Here is a 24175-nt window from a genome sequence, read left to right as displayed (position 1 = left end):
TTGCCAAAATCCACAAGCCAGTTCTCTGAACAGAGGCAGGTGGGTCGGTGGGGAACCTGCAGCTCGAAAGAGTATCCATTAGAAAGATTGTTGGTTGTAAGTAACCTTTTCTTTTGATGGACATTTCTACCTTCAGATTCCTTGTACTTGTGAATCGTTACCAAGCCAGCATCTTCACGGAGGAGAGAGAGTTTGCATTGTGATCTGGTAAAATGACCATCACTGTCGTTTTCTTTGTCTGTGGAGTAATCATCAATACAGTTGTACATCTGAATGCATATGACTTATCCGTTCACCCTCTGACCTGTCATGGTGGTGTCGTCGGATTACCATGCTATCCCGCTAGATGGAAAGGGGAGAGGATGTGTTTAACGGGCCAGGGCCCTCTATCTCAAATCCGGGGAGCCGGGGTTTGAGTCTCAGCAATGACTCTCAACATCCTGTGATTCTGGGCTAATCACTTAATCTCCCCGTGCCTAACAGAAATTAATGTGTCCTTGTGTAACGTAACTGGTGCTCATGTAAAAGTGCTCTGATACCCAATACTTTTGGGTCAAGTTCACTCTATATAAAACTCTGGAAAAAAAAGTTCATCAATATACGCTTTGTTAAATATATATATATATATTTGTGTGATGTTATCAAAAACTTTATTCTAAACAAAGAGGAGCATCACTCAAGTAAAACGGCATTATGCAATATATATTTTAAATATTTGGCAGCATTACACTGTGCAGAGATCTCTCTCCTCTTTTGAGATACTTATACCCAATGGTTCACGGTCTCAATCTGGTGGGGGATATTAGTTTCACATCAAGTACCACGTTCTAACAGCACTCGTAAAGAGAAGTTCTCCAGATGTGCCATAGCCCTCCGTCATTTGACATTAGAATATCGTTGGATCATAGGCAAGAGATCTCTTTGCGCACATCCCTTCATAATCCCTCTATTTGAGGGCAGCTCCATCTGCAATATTTTTTTTGAAAATTTCTTTTTATTGTTGCAACTCGCGGATCATCAAAAAAGGGCATTACGTCATCACGGGGGGAGCGTCAACATTCCGCACCCCCCGTATTATGCGCAACTTTTGGAACACTTCAATACATGGCAGTTATCATGACATAATCAAGGTGTGTTTCGTTTTTTTAACCCCGAACCCCCCCCTCTAACCTCCATGTAAACACCCCCGGGCAACTGAGTGACCTCCGTTTGAGGCCCCCCTTCCCGCCCTCTGCCCCCCCCCCCCCCAAGCAGCTCGTACTCCGTACCTCCACCCTACCACCCAATCCTCGTGCCCTCCTCACTCATCAAGGCGTGTGTCGTGAACATATGTCGTCTCACCACCTCATTCCTTCCAGGTTCAACAGGGCCAGATCAGTCACACATGAGACCACCCCAGTGATCAATTTCGCCCCCCGCATTTCCCCCCCCCCCTCCGGGTCACCCCCCTACTCGAGTCCATGATAATGCCGCCATTTGGCCCAGATTTTGCGGAATTTTCTCGGGCAACCCCTTGCTTTGTACGTAACCCTTTCAGCCGCCATGTACATGTCCAGGCCTCGCCTCCAGTCATCCAGATTGGGCCTCCCCGGCGCCCCCCACATTCTCGCTATATCTCTTTTGGCTACTACCAATGCCAGCAACAGAAAGATGAGTGAGTGCCGCGTGACATCCACCTCAGTTGACATGCCCAGGAGTGCCAGCCTGGGGTCTCTGGGAATGTCCACCTCCAATACCGCTGACAATTCCGTGAAGACTTCGTTCCAATAGTCCTGGACCTCGGAACAACCCCAAATAATGTGGAAAAAATCACCCAGTGGATGTTGGCATCTGAGGCAGGAGGCATTAGTAGCCCTCCCCATCCGGAAGAGTCTTGCCCTGTCAAAATAGGCCCGGTGTAGAACCTTGAACTGGATGAGGCGAAGCCTCGACTTTATGGCCACCTCTCGGGGGTGCATGAGGATGAGTTCCCAATCTAGATTTTCTAGTGTGCCCACATCACCCTCCCATCTCTCCCTCAGTGCCTGCAGGTCTCCCAACATATTGTTTGTCAGTGTTTTATATGTCATGGACACTGCCCCCCTGTGTATCCGTTCCTGGAGCAGGCGTCCCTCGAGTGGCGCATATTGGGGGATGTCAGTAAGGGAGATGTTTTGTGCCCCCCATGCGTGTCGTAATTGCAAGTATCTGAAATATTGGGTGTTATGGAGGCCAAAGTCCTGCTGCAGCGCCTGAAAGGTCTTTAGCTCCCCCCTCGCTATGATATCCCCAATCGTAGAGATGCCAATGTCATCCCACTGTTTGAATCCCCCTAGTTTGTGCAGCTCGGTCAGCCAGCTACACGACCACAGGGGGGTTTGACGGGTGGGTTTTTCCTGCCATCCCATTTTCACCGTGGCTCTACGCCAAGCTGTCAGGGTAATTCTAGTCGCCGGGAGAAGCGTACGCCCTCCCTTCCCTCCGTAGAGGAAGTGGAGCACCGTCTTAGCTCCCCATTTGGATTTTTCCAGCGCATAAGTAGGGTGGTCTGCAGGGGCATGTATCCACTCATTAATGGGGGCCAGGTGTTCAGCCCAGTAGTATGCCTCCAAGTTAGGCAGCGAGATTCCCCCGCTATACTGGTGGCGCTGCAGGGTCGTGAGTGCCACTCGGGGTTGTTTCCCCAGCCACAAGAAGGAGCGGAGGTCAGTATGGATTCTCGGTATAGTTGTAGTTGGCAGAGGGTAATATTCGTTTTGGAGGGCGTATAAAAACTTCGGCAAGAGGATCATTTTATACAGGGCGGCCCTGCCCAGGATGGTGAGCGGGAGCTGTCTCCACCTATCCATCTCCGTCTTCGCTGCCACCAGAACCCTTTCTATGTTATCTGTATATGATCGACGTGCATCCCGGGTGATAAAAACCCCCAGATACCGGAAGCCTTCTGTGGTGTGTAGGAGGCGGTCGGGCAGGCACTCCCCCCTGGGGGCCCCTTGCGGGTCATATATGATCGATTTGTGCCAGTTGATGGTATGTCCAGCTACCGCCCCGAAGTCCCCCAATTCCTTAAATAGCGCAGGGATAGTCCTAGCCGGGTCCGTGATATACAGTAAAACGTCGTCAGCGTAGAGGGAAATCTTCTCCTGTTCCGCGGCCGACTCCCCCCACTGGAACCCCGCCACATCTCGGTTACGCCGGATGCGGATCGCCAGGATCTCGATCGTGAGGGTGAAAAGGAGCGGGGAGAGCGGGCACCCCTGTCGTGTCCCCCGCTCTATCGCAAACTCCCTGGAGAGCCTTCCATTGACTCGCACCCGCGCCCTGGGGTTCGAATATAACAGCTTCACCCAGCCCATAAACTTGGGTCCTATCCCAAATCGTTCAAGGGTGCCCATCAGGAAGGGCCAGTGCACCGCATCGAATGCTTTCTCTGCGTCCAAGGAGAGGAACCAGTGGGGTTCATCCCTGTCACAGACTTCCTGGAGCCAATTGTGGGTACGCCGTAGGTTGAGTTTGGTGGCCCTGTCGGGGAGAAACCCAGACTGGTCCGGGTGCACTAGATCTGTAATGACCCGTCGCAAGCGTCGCGCCAAAATGGTGGCCAATAGTTTGGTCTCGATGTTAAGGAGAGAAATCGGACGATAGGAGGAGCACTCCTCCTTGGGTTTATCCTCCTTATAGATCGGGACTATGGTGGCTAGGGTCAAATCCGGCGGGAGATGCCCGGCGTCAAACGCCTCGACAAACAAACCCTTCAGGTGGCGAGAGAGAAGGTCCCCCGTCCGTTTGAAAAACTCCACCGGGAAACCGTTTGGGCCCGGCACCTTCCCGGGCTTCAATAGTGTTAACGCCTCCGTGATTTCGTCGAGGGATAGGTCGGCTTCCAGGGCTTCGCTATCTTCGGGGGTCAACTGTGGGACCTCCATATCACCTAGGAATGCCTGCACTACCTCCGTGTCTCCGAGGTCTCTAGCCCTATAAAAGTCCTCGAAGTAGGTCGCAAAGGCCTCCGCTATGGAATCATCCGTGGACGCCCGCGCGCCCTCGGGGAGTCCGATCCCGTCCACCCACCTGGCCGCCCTCTCTCGCCTACTCAGCCATGCCATAAGTTTCCCTGATTTGTCGCCTACATCGTAGAGACGGTGGAGGGTGGCCAGTGCCTGCGTGCGTGCCTCATTCGTGGTCAATTCCTTGTAATGTTTTTGAGCATCTAACAGTTTCCTAAGGTCTATCTCTCTCTTCGACCTGTGGTATTCGGCTTCCAGAGTCATTATGGTCGCCTCTTCGGTTGCTATAGCCTCGTTACGTTTCCTCCTAGCATCACCCATCCTGGATTGGAATCGGTCTCTCAGGACTGTTTTCATGGCCTCCCACAGTGTGACCCTAGACTGTACCGAGCCCTCATTCTCTGCCACAAACACTCTAATATCTGCCCTGATGCCACCCAGAATCTCAGGAGTCTGTATGTCCCATGCCGACATGTGCCAGTGAGGTCGCCCTCTCCCTCCACCCCGTCCTATATGTGCGAACAGTGGGGAGTGATCCGATATGCCCCTCGCCCTATATTCGGCCTGATCCTCCAATGATAGTTCCTGCCTCGAGGTGAAGATGTAATCCAATCTTGAAAAGACTTTGTGTGCCCCGGAGAAAAAAGAATATTCGGCCTGTGTGGGGTGGAGCCACCTCCAAACATCAGTGAGGCCGAGTGTGTCCATCTGGCGTGCAAGCGCCGTGTCTGTAGTTACTGTGTTGGAGCTACTAGACCTATCCCGTGACGTGCACATCACATCATTGAAATCCCCCCCTATGATTTGTACCGTGTCAGCCGTGTCCAGTAGTATGTTGGTGACCTCCTGCATTGTGCGTGTCTGAAGCTTGGGTGGGGCATAAACCGACAGTAGTGTATACCCCCGTCTCCTCCAGGTCCCCTGCACCCCTGCAAATGTTCCCTGTGGGTCTAACCATGTGCGCGTTACAGTGAAGGGGGTTGTTTTCCTAATGAGTATGGCCGTGCCCCGTGAGTCCATGGTGTACCCCGCATGTGCTAGAACTACGTATTGGCCCCTTGCCAGGAAAGCGCATCTGTTCCCTCTCAAATGTGTTTCCTGAAGGAAGATAATGTCTGGCGCCGCGCGTTTAATGTAAGCCGTGACCAGGCCCCTCTTGATTTTGGAGCCCAGGCCATTCACGTTCCACGTGAGCGCCTTCACCCCGGGGCCGTCTCGGGTCGGTCCAGTTAGTGTACCTGCCATTGTGTTGCTCGGTGATCATCCAAGGCCGGGCCCCAGGACCCGGATGGCAGTAAGTGTGGCCCACCCTGACTTCGCTGCTTGGTGCTGTGCTGTTCCCCCCCCCCCTTCAACAAACCAACACCCCAACGTGAGGCAATAGCAGTTCCAACAATCCCGGGACCAGGGCAGTAGCAAGGGTACGCTCTGCTGCTTCACTGACACCACCCCCCTCCCCCCCCAACTCCCCAACTCCCCAACGTGAGGAAACAACAGTACCAACAAGCCCCCTCCTCCCCCACCCCACCACCCTCCCCTTCTAGCTGCGCCCCAACATGGGACCAAACCATCCATGGGAGTAGGTCATTCGCCCTCCCGCACATCCCTCCCCAGATTAAACTGTGTTCAGTTCAGACACCCAAAAAAGAAACTGTAGGGGGTGTGTCAACTTGCGTGCTCCTTGACGCCGAGCTGCTATCACATCCGAGCTGCATGTTCCTGCTTTCAAGAATGAGAGTCCTGAGTATCTACGGTCGGATCTTGACCCGAGGAGCCTTGTTCCAACTGTCGGATCTCCTTAGCCAAGGGGTGTAGCGATTCGCCCAAGAGGTTCATATCCTCCTCGCCGGATGAGGGGCCTTCCGATCCCTCCACGTCATCCCCCTCGGAGCGTACCCCCCGCCTCAGACTGCTGAACCTTGATCCCGCCACTGGGTCCTCGCCTGGGGATTCCGATCTGCCTCCCCTGTTGTTGGCCGATCCTCGGGTCCTATATGGCGTCGCCGCGCTCGTGTGCTGGGTCCTCCGTAACCTCCGTCGTTGCGGCTTCGGCCGCTCCCAGCCCGACCTGCCCCTCACCTCTCCGTCCATTGCGTCCCGCCTGGCCGCCTCCCTACTGTTCAAGATAGGGCGCTCCTCCAACCACTGCCAAGCGTCTTCCGGGTGGGCAAAAAAGATAGACTTGTCCTTATATATCACTTTCAGCTTGGCGGGGAAGAGGAGCATGTATTTGAGATTCAGGGACCTCAGTTTCGCCTTCACCGCGTCAAAGGAGCGGCGTTGTTTCGAAACCTCCTGGCTGTAGTCCGGGAAGATCATTATTGTAGTGTTCTCAAGGCGGATCTCGCCCAGGGCCCTGGCCTCCCTCAGAATAAGATCCCGGTCGGCAAAGTTCAAGAAGCGCGCTATAACTGGCCTGGGTCTCGCGCCCTCAGGAGGCTTGGCCAGAAGCGCCCTATGTGCTCTTTCAATAAGAAAGCATGTAGAAAATGGCGCCTCGGGGAAAGTAGCTTTCAGCCAGGTCAGGAGGAAGGCGGCCATGTCCGTTTTCTCAATCCCCTCCCTAAAACCTACAAAGCGGAGGTTATTGCGCCTGGACCTGTTCTCAGCATCGTCCACCTTCCATTGGAGGTGACGGTGCGCAACCTGTAGCTCTGCCATGTCTTTCTTGAGCGTAGTGATCGCCTCCCCGTCTTCCTTCACTTTGTCCTCCACTGCCGTTACTCTTTCGGTCAGGTTCCGGAAGTCCTGGCGCAGGAGCGTCACCTCGGCTCCAACCTCGCCAATCTTGGTCTCTAAGGCAGATCGCGATGCCTGGATGTCCGTTCTGGACGCTTCCATCTGCAATATTGCACATTTCTGTGTAGATCCATCTGTGTAGTAGATGCAGTGACACATAGAGCCATGTGAAGACTGCATTGAATTACTCTATAGCTACCATTAAGAGAAGCTTCTGTAATGAACCGACAAGCTCTCTTCCACTGCTCTTCTCTCACTTATCCAGTTGTCTTCGAATTTCAACTCTCTCAAGTAGTGATCAGTTGTTTGCAGCGATCTGTGGTAGTTTCATGGCACAGTATAGTCTTAGCCTAGAGACCATTAGATGATGGACAGAATGCAGAACAATGTCATACATTTACCCCAGTTCAGAGATCTGGGCCTAAATCCATCGTTTTTTTGCTCACCATGCCATTCCAGTTTGAACCCAGCCCCAGTCACAGATCTGGGTTTAATCCATCGTTATTTTGCTCACTACACCACCCCAGTTCAGAGATGGCAATATGCAAACTGTTGTTTTTGCATTTGTCACCCCCGAGTGGGACGGGTATGCTCAGACGTTAGTCCCGTGCTCTCCATGCCACTGGCATCCGCTATCCTGGCTGATGAGTTCTGAAAGCCCGAAACCGGTTCAAGGATGCTTGATTCCGGTCCAGGGAAGACATGGCTTGACAGTTCGGGCTGGACTGTTCCCATGAGGCACAGGGTCAGGACTGATTTGCATATGGCCATGTCTGAACTGGGGTGGCGTGGTGAGCAAAATAATGATGGATTAAAGCCAGATCTGTGACTGGGGGTGTATGTTTTGCCAATGTGCAACATTCCGTCCATCTTCTTGTGTGTTTTGAGACCATTAGAGGCTTATTCCCAACTCCATGCCACCAGAACTTTGGGATTCAATTAAATTGCTCCTGTTAGCGCCCCCATTCCGTCACATTTTTTTTTTGGTTCAGGGGAAAGGGTAACTTGAAGTGTTGACCTTTGACCTCCCGTGGTTTTCCATGTAGTATCGACGGCACAAGTACGCTACCTCGAATGATGAGGCCATCCCTCGGCTGCCATCTATTTTTTAGATCTGGTCTACCAAACAGCAGAGGCTATTTAGTTACGAAATATCCATTATTATCTTACAATCGACTTACAGCCCACCCATTGCTTACCATTGGCTGGCTTGCTTTGTATTCTTATTCCTTGTCCATTCGTGTATGTCCGCCCCATACTTTTCTTTGGCTGACTTGTATCCACTGTTCTATTTTATGGACCTCCCTTTTTAGGGCTCGCTGGTACTGCTTCCGAAGGATGCGTCCAGCAGGAGCCTTTTAGTTGCCTGACTCGGGGGAATGAGGGACAAAAGGGTGTTACGAGCGTTACTACCAGATTTGGGTGCGCGAAATCACGTCCCGCGCCGTGCACATGCGAGCGCATATACACAGACAGACACTCGCTCCCCCCCACCCCCTCCCCCCACAGTCACACACCATATACACAGACAGACAGACACTCGCTCACACACACCCCCTCCCCCCCACAGTCACACACACACGCATACACACAGACTCCAAGACACATACACACACGCACGCACGCTCACACACATACACAGCCCCCCGCTGCCGCACGCGCGCACACACATGCCCCCCGCCCTCGCAGCTCAGCAACAAGGCGAAGCCCCACTCACCGGCTTCCTTGGTGCGCCTCCTCTCATCTGCAGCTGCAGGGCCCGGCAGCAGGGCTCTTCCTCCCTCCTTCGGCACCGGGGCGCAGGGTAGGCTCCTGCCTGCTCCGGTGCTCAAAACAGCCGCGGCTCTTCCGTGGGAGGCGGGGTAGGCTCCTGCTCTACTTCCGGTTTCCGGTTGTCCCGCCCGGCCTGCCTGACTTCCTGGTCGCAGGCCGGCGGCAATGTTCGGTTTATGCAATTTTTCATTTAAGAAATGCGTCTTTTACTTCGAGGACAATCGCCTTGTTCATTTAAGAAATGCGTCTTTTACTTAGAGGACAATCGCCTTGTTCATTTAAGAAATGCGTCTTTTACTTAGAGGACAATCGCCTTGTATTACAGTGTTTAAGTGGCAGAAAATGCACCCACTGGCCAGACAGGCAAAGTAACTACACATCTTAAATGGCTTATTTTTCACTGGTCCGTGATAATTCACATGACTCTGGCTAATTCGTGACCGCATTCACTAGTAACGTTACGAGTTAAAAATTGTAAGTGCCTTTCAGTGCACAGCAGAATTAAAACATTGCATGCATTCCAAAGCACACTAAACCATGCTTTGAAACAGCACAATAGTTATGCGTGTTACAAAAGGAGCATATATCTTGTGAATACTGTTTATTGAGCTAAACGTAAATATTCATATTACGCTTTGCTTATCCTTGTGGCTTGGGCAACTAAGTCAGCTTGTTGGCACTATTCGGATTTTCGAATGAGCTTCAATTTACCTACAGTTCTTTGTTGAAGAGAAGCACAAAATAAATCACATTATTGTCACCAACAAGGCCTAAGAAACTGAAGTCCAGACACATCTCGAGTAAAGGAGAATCCAGTCTGTTTTGTTAATCGTCATTTACTTAATGATGAAGATCTCAAACAGGCAGACACACAAGAAAGTACACACAGATGCCGATCAGGGCAGACACGAAGCTGAACAATAGCAATGGGATAATTCCCTGAGAAGACTTAACTGTTGTAAGTCAACAGGATAACCTAACTGGGGGAGGGAGTCTTTTAAGTGCTACAGATGCACATGTGGACATGACCAGTATCGACCAGTTTGTTTTCCCGATTAGAGCGAGGAGAGGTAAACACTGCCATCAACACAAGATATAGGAGACAGACAAATATTACCATACAAAGGAGACTGCTGTAAAACACACACGTTTTTATGGAGTGCTTCCTGGGAAAGAAAAAAGAATTCCTGAAATGCGAGCAATTAGGGAAGAATAGAAGGAGTCAGTCAGAGAAGCAGTAAGGGGGCTAGGTTCCATCGGAGTAACCAAAACAAGCATTTGCAATGCAATAGGTCTTGCATTTACGCAAGTTTGAGCTATTGACATTGCAAATAAAAACGAAAACACAAATAAAAGGCATTGACATTTACAATACCCCCCCCCCCCCCCCCCAAAAAAACCTTTTTAGGGGAGAACCACCAAAACTCTCCTGAATGCAATGTTGCTCACTCCTTTCCCTTGCTAGAATCCAGGGCAAGTGTTAAATACCAGTACTTTCAAAGATCACTAGCCACTGATGGTGAGCAGAAAGGGCAGAGTATGTGTATAAGCGGCCAGAGCATTGCCCACTCTTAAAAAGTTCACAATTGTTTGGTTTAACAAGTGCATAATCCCACCGCCCTCCAGTAATTCTTCACTACTTATGTTCATTTCGATCATGCGACCTGGTCTCATCAATAGTGTGGTGAATCTGAGTCTCATGGTGCTGTATCCATTTGTAAACTTTCCGCTCTCCATGTTGCCCTCTTTTCTGTGCTCTGTGTTTCTCTCTCCTACTTGTGTCCTCCCCTCGCCTACAATGCTCCGTGTTGTTCTCTACCTTGTTTAGTTCCCCCCTCCAAACTCCCCATTCTCACCTCTCACTTAAATGCTTCTCCCTCCTACAGCCCCTGCTCCTTGCTCATTGTTGCTCTCTCTTGTATTCTTCACTCACTGAAAACCGCCCGCCTCCCATGCTCTCTCGCTTGCATGCTTCCCCATGCTCAGTGTTGTGCTCTCAATGGTATGCTTCTCCCCTGCACACCCTCACTCCTGTGCTCCGTGTTGCTTTCTTCCGCCTGTAATTCCCCCTGTGGACCCCTGTGTTCAGTGTTGCTCTCTCCCTTGTGTTCTTTTCATCACTGCAACTCCCCCTTTGCCCAATCAATTAATGGTGTATAAAGCGCGGCTACTCACCCGTGAGGGTCTTTGCCCATTCTCCATTTCTCTCTCTCTCGTTTCTCTCTCGCTCATGTTTTTCTCTCTTTCATGTCTAGCTCTATCTCTGTTAAAAAGGGTTCCAAAGACAACCGGTAACCAAAGACCCTTTTATGTTGCCCGGCGATAACGCCTCTATGACCCACCAATATTAATCAATGAAGAAGCAGGCGCTGGAGACTGGAAGGCGGGAAACGAGGATTTTATTCTCTCCGGAGGAGAACACATCAATTCAGACAGCAAGTATCGTCACGAGGTGCTCTAATCACATCTCTGAGGCCTGGCCTCTTATACTAGAGTTTACAACCTTTATTGCACATAACACATTCTCGTAATATTTTAATACTTGAAAGGACATCCTCGGAATCTCCCCTTCAGACCCGTTCCCACATACATTTACAGTTGGATTCCCCACCCCGGTCACAACAGGTGGTGGTGGTCGCACAGCAGGGCATTCCGCCGATTCACGGAATGCATGGGGTTTGATCAGATCTCATGGGGTGGGGGCTTTGATCGGTTCGGGGATCTTTGATGGGGAGGGGAAGCTTCCTACTGTACGGGTAATAAACAATATCCGCAGGGCCAGGTGGCGGCTTGGGAACAGGGAAGACAAACGGGGACGCAGGAAAAAGGGGGTTTGCATCAAAAAGGGTTTGAGGCCATGAAAGGAATGAGGGGAGGTGTTGCGCTGGGAACAGGATGGGAGTCCGTGGTGGAGCTGCGCTGAAGAGGGGTTTATGACCCAAGGCATGAGAGAGCGGGGGTTGTCAGCGTGCGGGGGGGGAATGCTTGCGAGGTTGAGAGAGAGAGAGACGCGCTGGCTATTAGCGAGGGGCAGGGAGGCCATGGCATTTAAATGGCTGCCGCTTACGCGCACGAATGGGCTCGAAAAGGGGGCAAGATGGCGCCGATAATGTTCACCAAGATTGTATTCATTTTTCACAGTCCTCCCTTTAACATTTCCAAGACATCTTGCTGGCCTATTTCCTATCTATACCTATATGTAGCGATCATAAGTAAGGGAGAGGGGGCCTAGGCAAAGGAACTGCACATATACATCATTTTATAAACATCACATTGAAAAATCTCATCATCGAGTAAGCGGGTTCATTGCTAAGTTGGTTGCAGGAGGAGTCATCGTAATGCAATATCAGCCTAGAATTACGCAGTGAGGGCGTTGGGTACAGATCATAGAATAAGAACTGGTGAGTTATCATATAAGTAAGTCCTTTTTGTATACAGCGAGTGCATAGTCAGTCAAATGGTGATTGGGAGAGAAAGGAGATACAGTAAATATTGTCAGAGTTCTCGTTGTCCTTTGTCGTCTTCTGTCAGCGCTGTCGAGCACCTGGATTACCTAGCAACAGAAATGTTCATGTGGATTGAGTCGTTGGAGGTCTGCGGGCAGGGGTACCTTTTGCTTTGCTTCGCCAGACCCCATAGGAGCAATGCGTTACGGTTTGGAACAGATGCACTTTCTTTTGTAGCGCAGAGCATAGATTTGCAATAAAAAATGCGATTGTTCCAGAATTGTGAGATCTGTTCGTTTCTTGAGTCTCTGTGGTGGGCATTTCCTGTTGCTTCCATCATCTTCAAGGTGCTTGGTAGCGGGCAGAACCACAGACTTTGTTTATCTTTTCTTCGGGGGCGACCCTTGGTGGAGTTCTAGGTCACTGTTCTGGGATTTTAACATAGTTCGTGGTTTACTTAGTCGGAGCTCCCTCCCTTTTTGACGCAGGGGGTACTCTTCTTCTGGGTAGCTCAGTAGGATTTGGAGGAACTTGGGAGTTCGGGTGAAAAGGTGCGGGTGTGAACAGTCCTTGTGGTAGGTCGGAGGAGGAGGGGATGGAGCAAGGCCAAGTCGGGAGTAGATCAGGGGGAGGCGGAGAGTTATCGACAGGCGAGTCCGTAACCATGTTCAGAGAGCAGGAGCTTTTGGTACTTGTTGATCATACAGCAGGGGCTTCAGGTCGGCCCTTTCCTTAGCTTTGTCTGAAACAGTGCCCCGTCCGGCGTCTCCTTACTGCCGTGGTCTCGCCTTGGCCTCCGTCGTTGAGGTTTCATGATTCGCAGTCAGGCCGCGTGCTCCCACATCCGGTCTCTTTCTCCTCCGACAGTGGTACCCTTAAATGAGTTTTAAAAAGACAGTCTTTAGAGATTTTGCAGAAGAAGGTAATTACATAAATCTATTTCTCTCCCAACACCAAGCAACTGGGGTAAGCACTCGCTACATTTGAGATTCTGTAGCCAACGTACAAACATTTGATGATGGGTTTGCTGGATTCCTTACAACTTCCCTTCGTGGCTAATTCTTTGGTGCTTTGTTGGTTATTACACTCATTAGTAAAAGGTACGAGGTTTGGTAATCATTTATTGCATTCGTCCGTTATCGCAGATGTCAGTTCTTCTGAAAGAGACCCATTTCCTTAGTACGGGTCTTGCAAGGCTAGGCTGGTCATCAGGGCTTTGTATTTTACGAAAAAGTGCAATGTGCTATTCACCATAGTCTGATAGGCATCTTTCTGAGGGGTGAGGATAGGCTAAACAAGTCAGCATTACATAAAAACATCTTATTTTCAACCAGGCTTATTGCAACAAGTTCTTTCGATTCTTAATCTAATTTTCAACGTTGCACACATCCTTCTAACTTTCTATATAAATCCTCGCAATTTGGTTACTACAAAAAAACTCGGGAGGGGTGGTTTGAAACAATTATTAAACTTATCCTCCAGGAAGGAGGGATCTTGTGGAAACCAATTGGGTACACAGTGAATTAGAGTAGGGGGCTGTTTTCAGGCTCCCGTTTCAGAGCAGCTGATACCAGACTGGGGGTATTTAGGGTAGATGGGGGTGTCTCGATCATTTCTTACAGCTTGGGATACGGAGACAGTTTTCAATGGGGGTGGTCGTATTACCACAGACACATTCTATCAGAGAAACCACTGACAAATAGGTCCCTGGGAGTGGGTCAAATTTAGGGAACCTTTGTCGTTTTACCTGTCCCTTTCCTATTGGCCAATTTAAATTTCATCCATATTTTAGTAAAAAAGGAGAGGTAGTAACGTGGTACCGATGCAATTTTATTTAGGACAAATTTGTGCAAATACTTGTGGTATTTGGGGCCAATCAGGAGGTGCACCAGGTTCGCCAATTAGGTGCCAGTTGCTAGGAAGAGGGAAAGTGTGGAGGAGTGAGTGAGAGAGAGAGAGAGAGAGAGAGAGAGAGATGGAGAGAGCGAGATGAAGAGAGAGAGAGAGAGAGAGACAGACAATAGGCCAAACAGTACACGTGTGACATGGGGGATGACCGTGTATTGTTTGGGCTAGTCAGTGCGTTACCCATCGTCAGACGTTTCGGGTCTGTGTTAGGGGGGTAGAAAGCATGCAGTTTTGGGACAGAAGAGCATTAGATCAGGTAAAAAGGCCGTGAGAGCATCCTTGTTGCGCCATTTTGCAGCGCCGGCCCGTCTTCATGCATTGGGCGTGACGTGGTTCCAGATCCCTTAGGATACTCTAATCGGGATTCTAACGTAACCTGCAGAGGGAAAAAGGAGGGAAAAGGGGGAAGTGGGAGGACAACATTCAAACACATCAAATGTACGGGCACGAAAGTCCTTTACTTACTACATACTCGTATTCATCTCTTCGGGATATAGTCCCTTAGTGTTCTGGTCCCTTAAAATCATGGGGGCAGGTAGTGTGATAGGTGGTTCATGGGGGGGTTCGAGGATGGCATTAAGGATCGTGTGTAGTGAAAAAACGCTAAAAAGAGGAATCAGAGGTGCCTAGCGCGAGGTACCCGGTTTCGTAGATGTATCCGGTCATCGGGGTCCCTAAATCATTCCCAAAGCTGTGATGTTCTAAGGCATATCAGTTCTTCGTTCAACCCTGTACCTTAGCACCTTCGATCACCATATCTTTATAACATTCTATTAATCACACCGTTTTTATTTTTACCCATCCTCAGAAGTCGAGGTCCTTCTTTCATACGTCAGTTCCTGAGCTTAGTCGCATATCTTGGAGGCAGCGTATCATACCTTTGGTCCGACCATCAACTCAGGGCCGAACAACCATTTTCTTCAGATAACCTTAAAAAGAGAGCAGAACAGTTTGCGCACAGAAAAACCCTCCCACCGATACCCGCATTTACAATAAGTACGCGATGCCTATTCTTAACCCTTTAAGACCTTTATTTGTAGAATTATTCAGTACGTAAAAAGTGAGAGCGCAATTCATATTTTGGCCTGACATGTCGTCGATGGAAGCACATACAGTAGGGGTTATTTTGCAGTACAAGGACATGTAAAAAAAGGCCTAATTAATTATTTGTGAGTAACCAAAAACATTTCATTGCGTGACAAAGGAATCAGGGACATTTCAGTTCATAAATGGAAACACAGTCAAGCTCAGCGTAATCACATTTCCTAAATGCAAACCGCGGGCGTGCATCATGAGCGACGTTATGTATCAGATACATCAAATATAAAAAATAAATTGTTCATTGAAATCAACATTTTTACGGAACCCTTCTTAAATGTTCGCCAAGTGAACCTTCCTCCCTTTAACATCGAGTGCACAATGGTTCATATATATACATATATATCTTAGTACACCAAGTTTCATTAGCTAAGGAACACCACGAGGCATCCGTTGGTTTCCATTGATACCAGCGCCATTTTGGGCGAGGTCGGTTTAGTCCGGAAGTAGCATCAGGGGCAAAATATCCCCGACATTTGGCGGTTGGACCAGAGTCCCTTTCGGCGGTTCCAAAGAAAATTGTGCTAACAGAGGGGTTGGTGGTGTGGACTGTCAATCAAGAGAGGGAGGGGGTAAAAAGTCTCTCTTACCGGGTCATGTTGATGTTCAGCCGGAACTTGCTTGAGTTCGTTAGCCCATAATGTTCCTGTGTGGTTCAGACGGAAGCTGATGCAGACACGAGAGCACCGCCATCTTGTTGCTGTGCCGTAGTTATTCTGTTTGAGGTCAATGCAACTGTTCCTCACCGGAAGCCTAAAGGGGCCGAGGGCTCTTGGGACTTTTGTAGAATCTTCAAAGTCGAGGGGATGTTTGTCGATGGTGGGGGCTTGCGCCCAGGTGGGCAAGCGCCCGAGTTGCAATTTCGGACAAAGTTACTCCAGCGGCCTAGACCCGCCTTTCGAGGGCCCAGACGCCATTTCGAGGCCCTGCGGCAACCGCCCTTCGTCGTATCTACCAGGAGAGGAAGAAACTTCTTGTGATGGCGAAAGATGGAGCATCATGTTGCTGGAGCAGGACATTTTGGTCCGGGGCGCCAGGGTGCAGCAGTGGAGCCTTCATCTGGAGAGGTGAGGGAGGCTCACCGCGCTGTCCTCCTCTCCCGGTGCATCCTACGCCGTCTCTTGGAATCAGGGGCGCACATGATGACCACCCTACACCCCTGATTCCGACTCTTGGGGGACCACTGTACATTCGGTGCTCCGTAAATGTGCCCGCCGGACATTGTACGTCCTGTGCTACGCAAGTATACCAGCCGGGTCTTGTATGTCCTGTTCTGAGAAAATATACGAGGCGGGCATTGTATGTCCTGTATTACGGAAATATACCAGCCGGACATTATATTTCCTGTGCAGCGTAGGTATATGGCCGTCGCCCGGCTGGAGGACATCGGCGCCGGTCCAGGGCAGGGAAGCCTCCTACCTGTGGAGGTGGAAGAGGCTCGTCCGCGTCGCCTCTTCCTCCCTGCCCACCCTGCATCCGTTCGATGGAGGAATTCGTGATGGCCGGACCAGAAGATACGAGGGAGGGGGTCATTTGCAGCCGCCCCCTCCCTACCTGTGGCCCGGGGGACGCCATCCCTGGAAGGGCGGTATGGGAAGACCATTTCATTGCCTGCTTGGCGGAGCCTCCAGGACTTTCTCGCCAGCGACCTCCTTTTGGCTCATGGCTGCTGGCAGGCCCCGCCCCACACGTGCTATGTGTTTCGGATGGGCGGGACCATCGAACTGTTACATTGGAGGACTTCCGGAGTGAGCATAACACGCTTTGTATTTTTCCTATCAGTAAAGTTTGTTTTAGAGAGTTCTACTAGTTATTCTATTTACCGTTGGTTGTGTGTTTCCTTTACCGTGATTAAATCCTAAGTTTTATATAATAGACGCTTGGCTTCCTTGAGTCTTTTCTTTAACAGGGGGTTGTTTACACTGACCTGCAGTTGTGTTTGTTTTTTAGAGTGGGGGAGCAACAGAGAGCAATCAGTCCCAGAACTCTAACATGTCGTTAAAATTGGCCTGACGAAATCTGTGCCACCGAGCATAATCAAACGGGGTGGTCCTGTCTGTTCTGTCTGCACTAGTCTGATTGGTTTTTATCTCACGTCTTTTTTCTTTCTGTCGGTCCGTCTTTCCCGTCAACCCTCCATTCTTACCTATGCTTTGCAGAGTCGGGCATTGGACTTTCCAGTGTCCAAGACGTTTACAGAAAGCACATTGGTTTTGTTTTAAATCTGTCCGTCCTGTGCGTAATGTCGGGGGATTACCTTCGGGTCGTTGTGTTCCGGGGTTGGCTTGTCGGCACATCCCTTTACACCATTCGTTTTTCATGTCTACTCCTCGGGGCTGTGCCATCGCTGGCCTTTCCTTTTGCCTACTAGATGTTTGGAGGGTTGTCCGTCGTGTCCCTTCACCTTTTCTAAATTCGTTGTCTTCCCTTCGTTGCGTGGCTTCTTTGCGCCACATGCCGAGACTATCGAGCATAATAGGTGTTGTTTCATTCCTACGAAGGGCTATTTCTACCGTTTCTATTTTGTCAAGATCAAAGGATCCTCTCAGTGGCCACTGTCTTTCTCGATCCCTTTTTGTATATTTATGCCACAGCTCACTATAGGCTATAGCAATTAATCCATGCTTCATGAACATGTCCTTATTAGGGGTGCCTTCCAGCGGAGCCGGATGGTTCATCTCTAATAAGCGGTCCGGGTTAAACAGGCTACTGACCAGTGGGGAGAAGACAGGCATGACGGATCACAATGGGATAATAGTCAGCACTACCTATCTTATCACTGCGCGCAAAGACTAGACAGAATATTTCTATTCTACGTTGTTTGCACGTAGTGAATACCTCATGAACCAATTCTGAGCAATCAATCAATGTTAGGTCGAAAATAAAAAATCAATATGGTCAATGGGGAGAATAAGTAGGCTCGCAAAGGTTCGCGTCACCTACCCTTTCACTATCTGTAAAGAGGGGACCTAATCTTCCCTGTTTTCAGACAGAGAATCTCCAGAAAACAATCTATAACCGTTAATCAATGGGGCAAAGGGGCAATTGTTCAGTGGGGAGAAAAATAGGTCCGACGGGTGCGTACCTATCCTTCGCTGTTTATAAAGGGAGAGCCTGTTGTTTCTCCGTTTGTAGACAGTGAATCTCCAATAAATTAACAAAGAGTAATACTAGTATTTTCACAACAATTATCAATTTCTTTCAATTATCTATCACTTTCGCAATTCGTCGTGTTTACACGACCTTACCCGGACCGCATGGACAGTTTCTCGTCTTCCGAATCCAGCGCCCGATCGTCCTCTTCTCTTCGCACTTCTCGTGGCACTCCTGATGGTTCCCAGTCAGGACCGCAGATCACTCGAGAGAGGTCTGTTCGGAACCAGTGAAGTTCGGATGATCGGCTGTCAGACGAGGGTCTATCGGACAGGGTACCTTCCGATCGTTGCAGTCGTTCACTCTGTCGTCAGGACCTCTCCCACTGGATCCACGAGTCGCTGATGGGCCCCACGTTTGGGACGCCAATTGTTAAAAAGGGTTCCAAAGACAACCGGTAACCAAAGACCCTTTTATGTTGCCCGGCGATAACGCCTCTATGACCCACCAATATTAATCAATGAAGAAGCAGGCGCTGGAGACTGGAAGGCGGGAAACGAGGATTTTATTCTCTCCGGAGGAGAACACATCAATTCAGACAGCAAGTATCGTCACGAGGTGCTCTAATCACATCTCTGAGGCCTGGCCTCTTATACTAGAGTTTACAACCTTTATTGCACATAACACATTCTCGTAATATTTTAATACTTGAAAGGACATCCTCGGAATCTCCCCTTCAGACCCGTTCCCACATACATTTACAGTTGGATTCCCCACCCCGGTCACAACAGGTGGTGGTGGTCGCACAGCAGGGCATTCCGCCGATTCACGGAATGCATGGGGTTTGATCGGATCTCATGGGGTGGGGGCTTTGATCGGTTCGGGGATCTTTGATGGGGAGGGGAAGCTTCCTACTGTACGGGTAATAAACAATATCCGCAGGGCCAGGTGGCGGCTTGGGAACAGGGAAGACAAACGGGGACGCAGGAAAAAGGGGGTTTGCATCAAAAAGGGTTTGAGGCCATGAAAGGAATGAGGGGAGGTGTTGCGCTGGGAACAGGATGGGAGTCCGTGGTGGAGCTGCGCTGAAGAGGGGTTTATGACCCAAGGCATGAGAGAGCGGGGGTTGTCAGCGTGCGGGGGGGGAATGCTTGCGAGGTTGAGAGAGAGAGAGACGCGCTGGCTATTAGCGAGGGGCAGGGAGGCCATGGCATTTAAATGGCTGCCGCTTACGCGCACGAATGGGCTCGAAAAGGGGGCAAGATGGCGCCGATAATGTTCACCAAGATTGTATTCATTTTTCACATCTCTATCTAACTCTCACTCTCTTCTATCTCTCTTCTCTCTCGCTCTCGTTCCCGTGATCCATGTGGGTCTCCCCACCATCTGCTTCTGCCCCAAATCATTTGCTTTCCCCCAAGCGCCCAGCTCCCCCAAACAGCATTGGCAAAGCCAATTAATCCAAAAGGCGAGACCATGCTGGCAGAGAACAGCCGTTAAATACACATTGTAGATGCATGTGGAACACCTATGGTGGAAGTACCAGGAGAACAGCAGTTACTGGACAAGTAACCTTGTTGTTCCCTTATTACGAATATTGAAGTGAGTAGGTCTCAGTCGAGAAACCAAGATGTGCCCAGCGCTTTGCCTGTGGCAACCATGAGACTCTTGAGCTTCTGTTCTGTGTGTGTGCTACCATAGTGCAATTGTAACCTAGTACTGCTTAATGTTTCAGCTGGAACAGAGCAAGAAATAGCAGTTATCAGACAGATTATGATTGACTTTCTTCAGAGTTCACCACCACAGCACCGACCTCCTGCCTGTCCTTCTTTAGAACCAATCAGGTGAGCTGCTCTGCGTTTATTGTTAATAACTAACTCAATGTAAGTTTTAGGCCATACATGCTTGTAGTTAGACCTCTTGTAGACCAGTAGCTTCTTATGTTTTTTTTTTTTTAAATCTAAAATGAGGAAAGTATCCTAGAGCTATTAAAGATTGTATGTGCACCGTGCATGCAGGTGCAAAGGTGAGCAAGTTGTATCTGTTGACTACCACCATCCCCCTGCCCCTAGAACAAGTCTGCCCCAGACCCCTGTGGCGCTAGAGAATCACAGGAAAGAAAGTGTATACATGTGTGTGTTTATGTGTAAATATATATACGTGTGTTTGTGTTTGTGTGTGTGTGTGTGTGTGTGTGTGTGTGTTTGTGTGTGAGTTCGTGTGTGTGTGAGTTCGTGTGTGAGTTCGTGTGTGTGTGAGTTCGTGTGTGTGTGTGTGAGTTCGTGTGTGTGTGTGTGAGTTCGTGTGTGTGTGTGTGAGTTCGTGTGTGTGTGTGTGAGTTCGTGTGTGTGTGTGTGAGTTCGTGTGTGTGTGTGTGTGAGTTCGTGTGTGTGTGTGTGAGTTCGTGTGTGTGTGTGTGAGTTCGTGTGTGTGTGTGTGAGTTCGTGTGTGTGTGTGTGTGTGAGTTCGTGTGTGTGTGTGTGTGTGAGTTTGTGTGTGTGTGAGTTCGTGTGTGTGTGTGTGTGTGTGTGTTCATGTGTGTTCATGTGTGTGTGTGTTCATGTGTGTGTGTGTTCGTGTGTGTGTGTTCATGTGTGTGTGTGTTCGTGTGTGTTCATGTGTGTGTGTGTTCGTGTGTGTGTGTGTTCGTGTGTGTGTGTGTGTGTTCGTGTGTGTGTTTGTGTGTGTTCGTGTGTGTGTGTGTGTTTGTGTGTGTTCATGTGTTCGTTCGTTTGTTCGTAGGACACTGGCATTGAGTCCTAAAATGGCCGGCACAACTTTTAGTTCAGGTTGTGACCAGCCAATCAGATTGTGTAGATTGAGCTTGTGGATAAATTGTGCAAACATTTTGAACCTTAATTTCTCAAAAACTACTAAACCGATTTACACCAAATCACAAAAGCACGTGTGCTGGGTAGAGATCCAGCTTTCAGCCACATTTGGTGTAATTCAGTTCAGCATTATTTTTTCTGAATCACTGTTCCGTTTTCTATTTTGGAAAATCAGTTTGGGACCACCCCTTTTTCCCTCCCCCGCTTGATGGATCACATTCAAACTTCCAAGAAAGGAGCTGAGGTGAATGAGACTTTTTTTAATGGAGAGTTTTGTGTAGATTCACCAAGCCTCACTGACGTTATTAGCAAACCGAAAAAATATATTTTCTATGGAATCGTGGGCCTGCCTTTAACTACCCAGTGCCAACCGCTGCAGGGTAATACATATATTATCTGTTGGTGGAGGCAGGAGTCTCCAATTAGTTAATCTCATTAGTTAATCTGTTCTGACACTCAAAAAAGAATGATAAAAGAACCTTGATATAACAATTTGTATTGCCTTTTTATTTTAATGTTGTGAAGATTTTGAATGAATGCTCATTAGAAACAAATTACACATAATGCATATAAGAATGTCTTGTGAAGAAAGATAGGGAAGAAGTTAAATGAAGTAGGCACTACTTGTAATCCTGAAGTATATCATAGGCACTTCTCGGGGGCTAATCATTCATTACTGATTTTTAAGCCTAATGCTTCCCTGAGGCAGCCACAAAGAGGCAAAGTGTTTTCTTTCTAAAAGTGTTAAATATCCTTGTGTGCTTGCAAGCTACTTGGCTTCTGTACAGGATTGGCAGTTTCAAAAATGTGTTTCCTTCCTGTGCATTATAATAGCATTTCAACTTTTGCAAGAGCTGAAATTGCAAAGGATTATTTGCCATCACAGTGGATTGATATTTCTCCAGCTAGTAAACACCGCCCGAACCAAAGCCCCAGATTAGCAACTGAGAACATGTTATGGAGTGTGTGAACATGAGAAGAAAAACATAAGGGGGAGGCTCTTCTGACGGTTCCTGCCCTCCGTAGACTTTTCCACTCCGGTGTTATTCTGTGAAGCGGGCTTTTAAAGATTATGGGCATTCTGTGCGAAGATCGCTTTCTCGGCTCTGGTTCCAGCTGATAACCGTGAAATCTGCACAGGTAGAAAGTAAGCACTGGTATTGCGTCAAGGAATAGGAGCTCAGTACGCTGTTGAGTAGAGCCGCTTGAACACCGGTTTGCAGTCATATGAGAAATGCATCCTTATTTTTTAATCTGAGCCTAGAAGTTTTTAGAAGAATGTCTACTGACAAAAAATGGAACTTGGTAACACCTGGTCAAGGCTTGTATTGCCTTTATCAAGCATGATTAGGTATATTACTTGCTTGTTCCCTCAAAACCATGCACTTTCCGAAGGTATCATACTGACCGAAGTCTTGCATAATGGGAAAGTTTACGATTAGACGTAGTCGGGGTCTAAAATCATTTAAAATACACTTGCTGTGCTGCAAGGTACAAAGTAAAAGGATTTATATCTTTATCGGCTAATAAAGCTGTGTTCATCATCTGCCGGCTGCCTTAAAACTCTTGAATATCATAGATACATTCTGTGCATAACGTTTTTGGCTAGGTGGAATTTGGCAGAAAGTGAGCTTAGCTTCCTGAGTCTGATTGCTTATGTTAGGGTAGCTAAAGAGCCAGTGTTCAGTGAAAAATGGTTTTTGAGTGGTTCTGTTTCAGTAGTTTCTTGAAGCAGTTTGTTGGGCCTTACCATGAGCTTCTGGTTTACGATAGCTAATGTTTTGGTAGCTTTTGACTTGATTTTGTCCTGAGAAAAGTAGCCCATATTGAGTGAGCAGTTCAACAAAACTTGCCTCAGCAGCTGATGTATGTTGTATGTATGATTAATATAACTGATATGATGATCTGTTGAACCCCGCCAGGCTGTCATCATCAACGTGTGCAGATATTCACCATTATGCAGAACCAGCATTATATTATGGTATTTAGTTTTCATTGTATGTTGAAAGTAACACTTGAGTTCTTTGTCATATCTTGCATGTTGAGATTCTACAATGGTATTGTAATATTTGATGTACAATATGTTACATTTTTTATATTAAATTGATTACTACTGCATAAAGTGATGTATGGTGAAGGGATGACAATTGTATATGGCTTCTTTTCTTGATTAGATGTGTATCACTGGGTAAAAACTTGATGTTTGTTACTGATGCATGTCAGTATCAAACATCAAGTTGATTTATCAATTGTTGACAGGATTTGAGTGGGTCATCCAGTTTTTCTACTAATCAGGTTTAAGAAATTCCGGAGCCTGGGTCCAGAACTTTCAGAACCTTTCTCTAGCATGTGTGCGATATGCATGGTAAAGTCAGTACTCAAAATACTGACGGTAAACGTGGCATTTAGAGGTCTCTTTAACATTCATTATGAGAGTGCCTTTTTATGCCCAAACTCCTCTTATATAAAAACGCTTCTATTCTATTTGCATTCTATGAATGTATTCTCAGAGCCAATAAAGTGACTAATGTTAAGTATGTTAAGGAATCATTGTGTCTAGGAGATCTGCTTTGAAACTGTTAAAATGCATACCTTAACTTGTTTCAAGAGCAAAATTGGATGATTTTAGCAAACTTCTGTTCGAGAAAGTTCCACTTGTAGCTTGCTGCGTTGTAATTGGCTAAGTTTATGTTGCAATTTTTTAAATGCTGGAATAAATGAGACTAGGTATTGAGTGCTAAATAATGCCACAGGAGGTAACATTACAACCTTGTATCTATGTCTTTGAAACTATTGTACACAAATATTTTATTTAATTTATGTTGAATTGTATTTTAAAACTCATGCTTGCTCTGTCGCTCTTCTTTTCCTCCCCTTTTAGTTCCGAAGAGGTTTTGTCTCTCTTTGACAAAAAGAGCTCCAGCTACATTGCCATTGTGTTTGAAAGCAAAGACTCTTATGTTGGGCGAGAGGTAATCCTTTTGGAAGTTTAATGTTTTTGGTACAATGTGGACATCAGCAGTATGTTGCATAATGGAAGGGCCTTTAGCATGGGTCAAGTGAGTTGTGTGAGGAGTCCAGGTTCTCATAAGAAATGTCCTGGCTCCCTCAAAAGAGCCAGCATGAAATGAAGCATGAGACACAAGTCTATGAAGTTTGAACAATTGTATAGGTTTCTCTGTGCATGTTGTGTCACATTTTCTACTAACTATTCTTAGACTTCATTGTGTCGCTCTGTTTTCTTTTCTGGTTGAATAGACTACAGACCAAAGAATGGGATTTGAAGGAATGTTTTTGTGCC

General features: G+C 48.1%; 1 protein-coding gene across 2 annotated transcripts in view; it reads left to right on the top strand.

Annotated features, from left to right (window-relative positions):
- Window positions 1-24175, top strand: part of QSOX2 (quiescin sulfhydryl oxidase 2) — a 252134-nt gene that overhangs the window by 101912 nt on the left and 126047 nt on the right. For both annotated transcript variants that reach the window (XM_086921012.1, XM_086921013.1), the window contains 2 exons: window positions 19779-19887; window positions 23756-23846. In XM_086921012.1, the coding sequence (XP_086777138.1) occupies window positions 19779-19887; window positions 23756-23846 (200 nt within the window). The remainder of the gene's footprint in view (window positions 1-19778; window positions 19888-23755; window positions 23847-24175) is intronic.

This window comes from Lissotriton vulgaris, chromosome 5 (genome assembly GCF_964263255.1).
Source record: "Lissotriton vulgaris chromosome 5, aLisVul1.2, whole genome shotgun sequence".
Taxonomy (NCBI): Eukaryota; Metazoa; Chordata; class Amphibia; order Caudata; family Salamandridae; genus Lissotriton; species Lissotriton vulgaris.
Note: the sequence above shows the minus strand (reverse complement) of the source record. Positions and strands in the feature narration are given on the sequence as shown.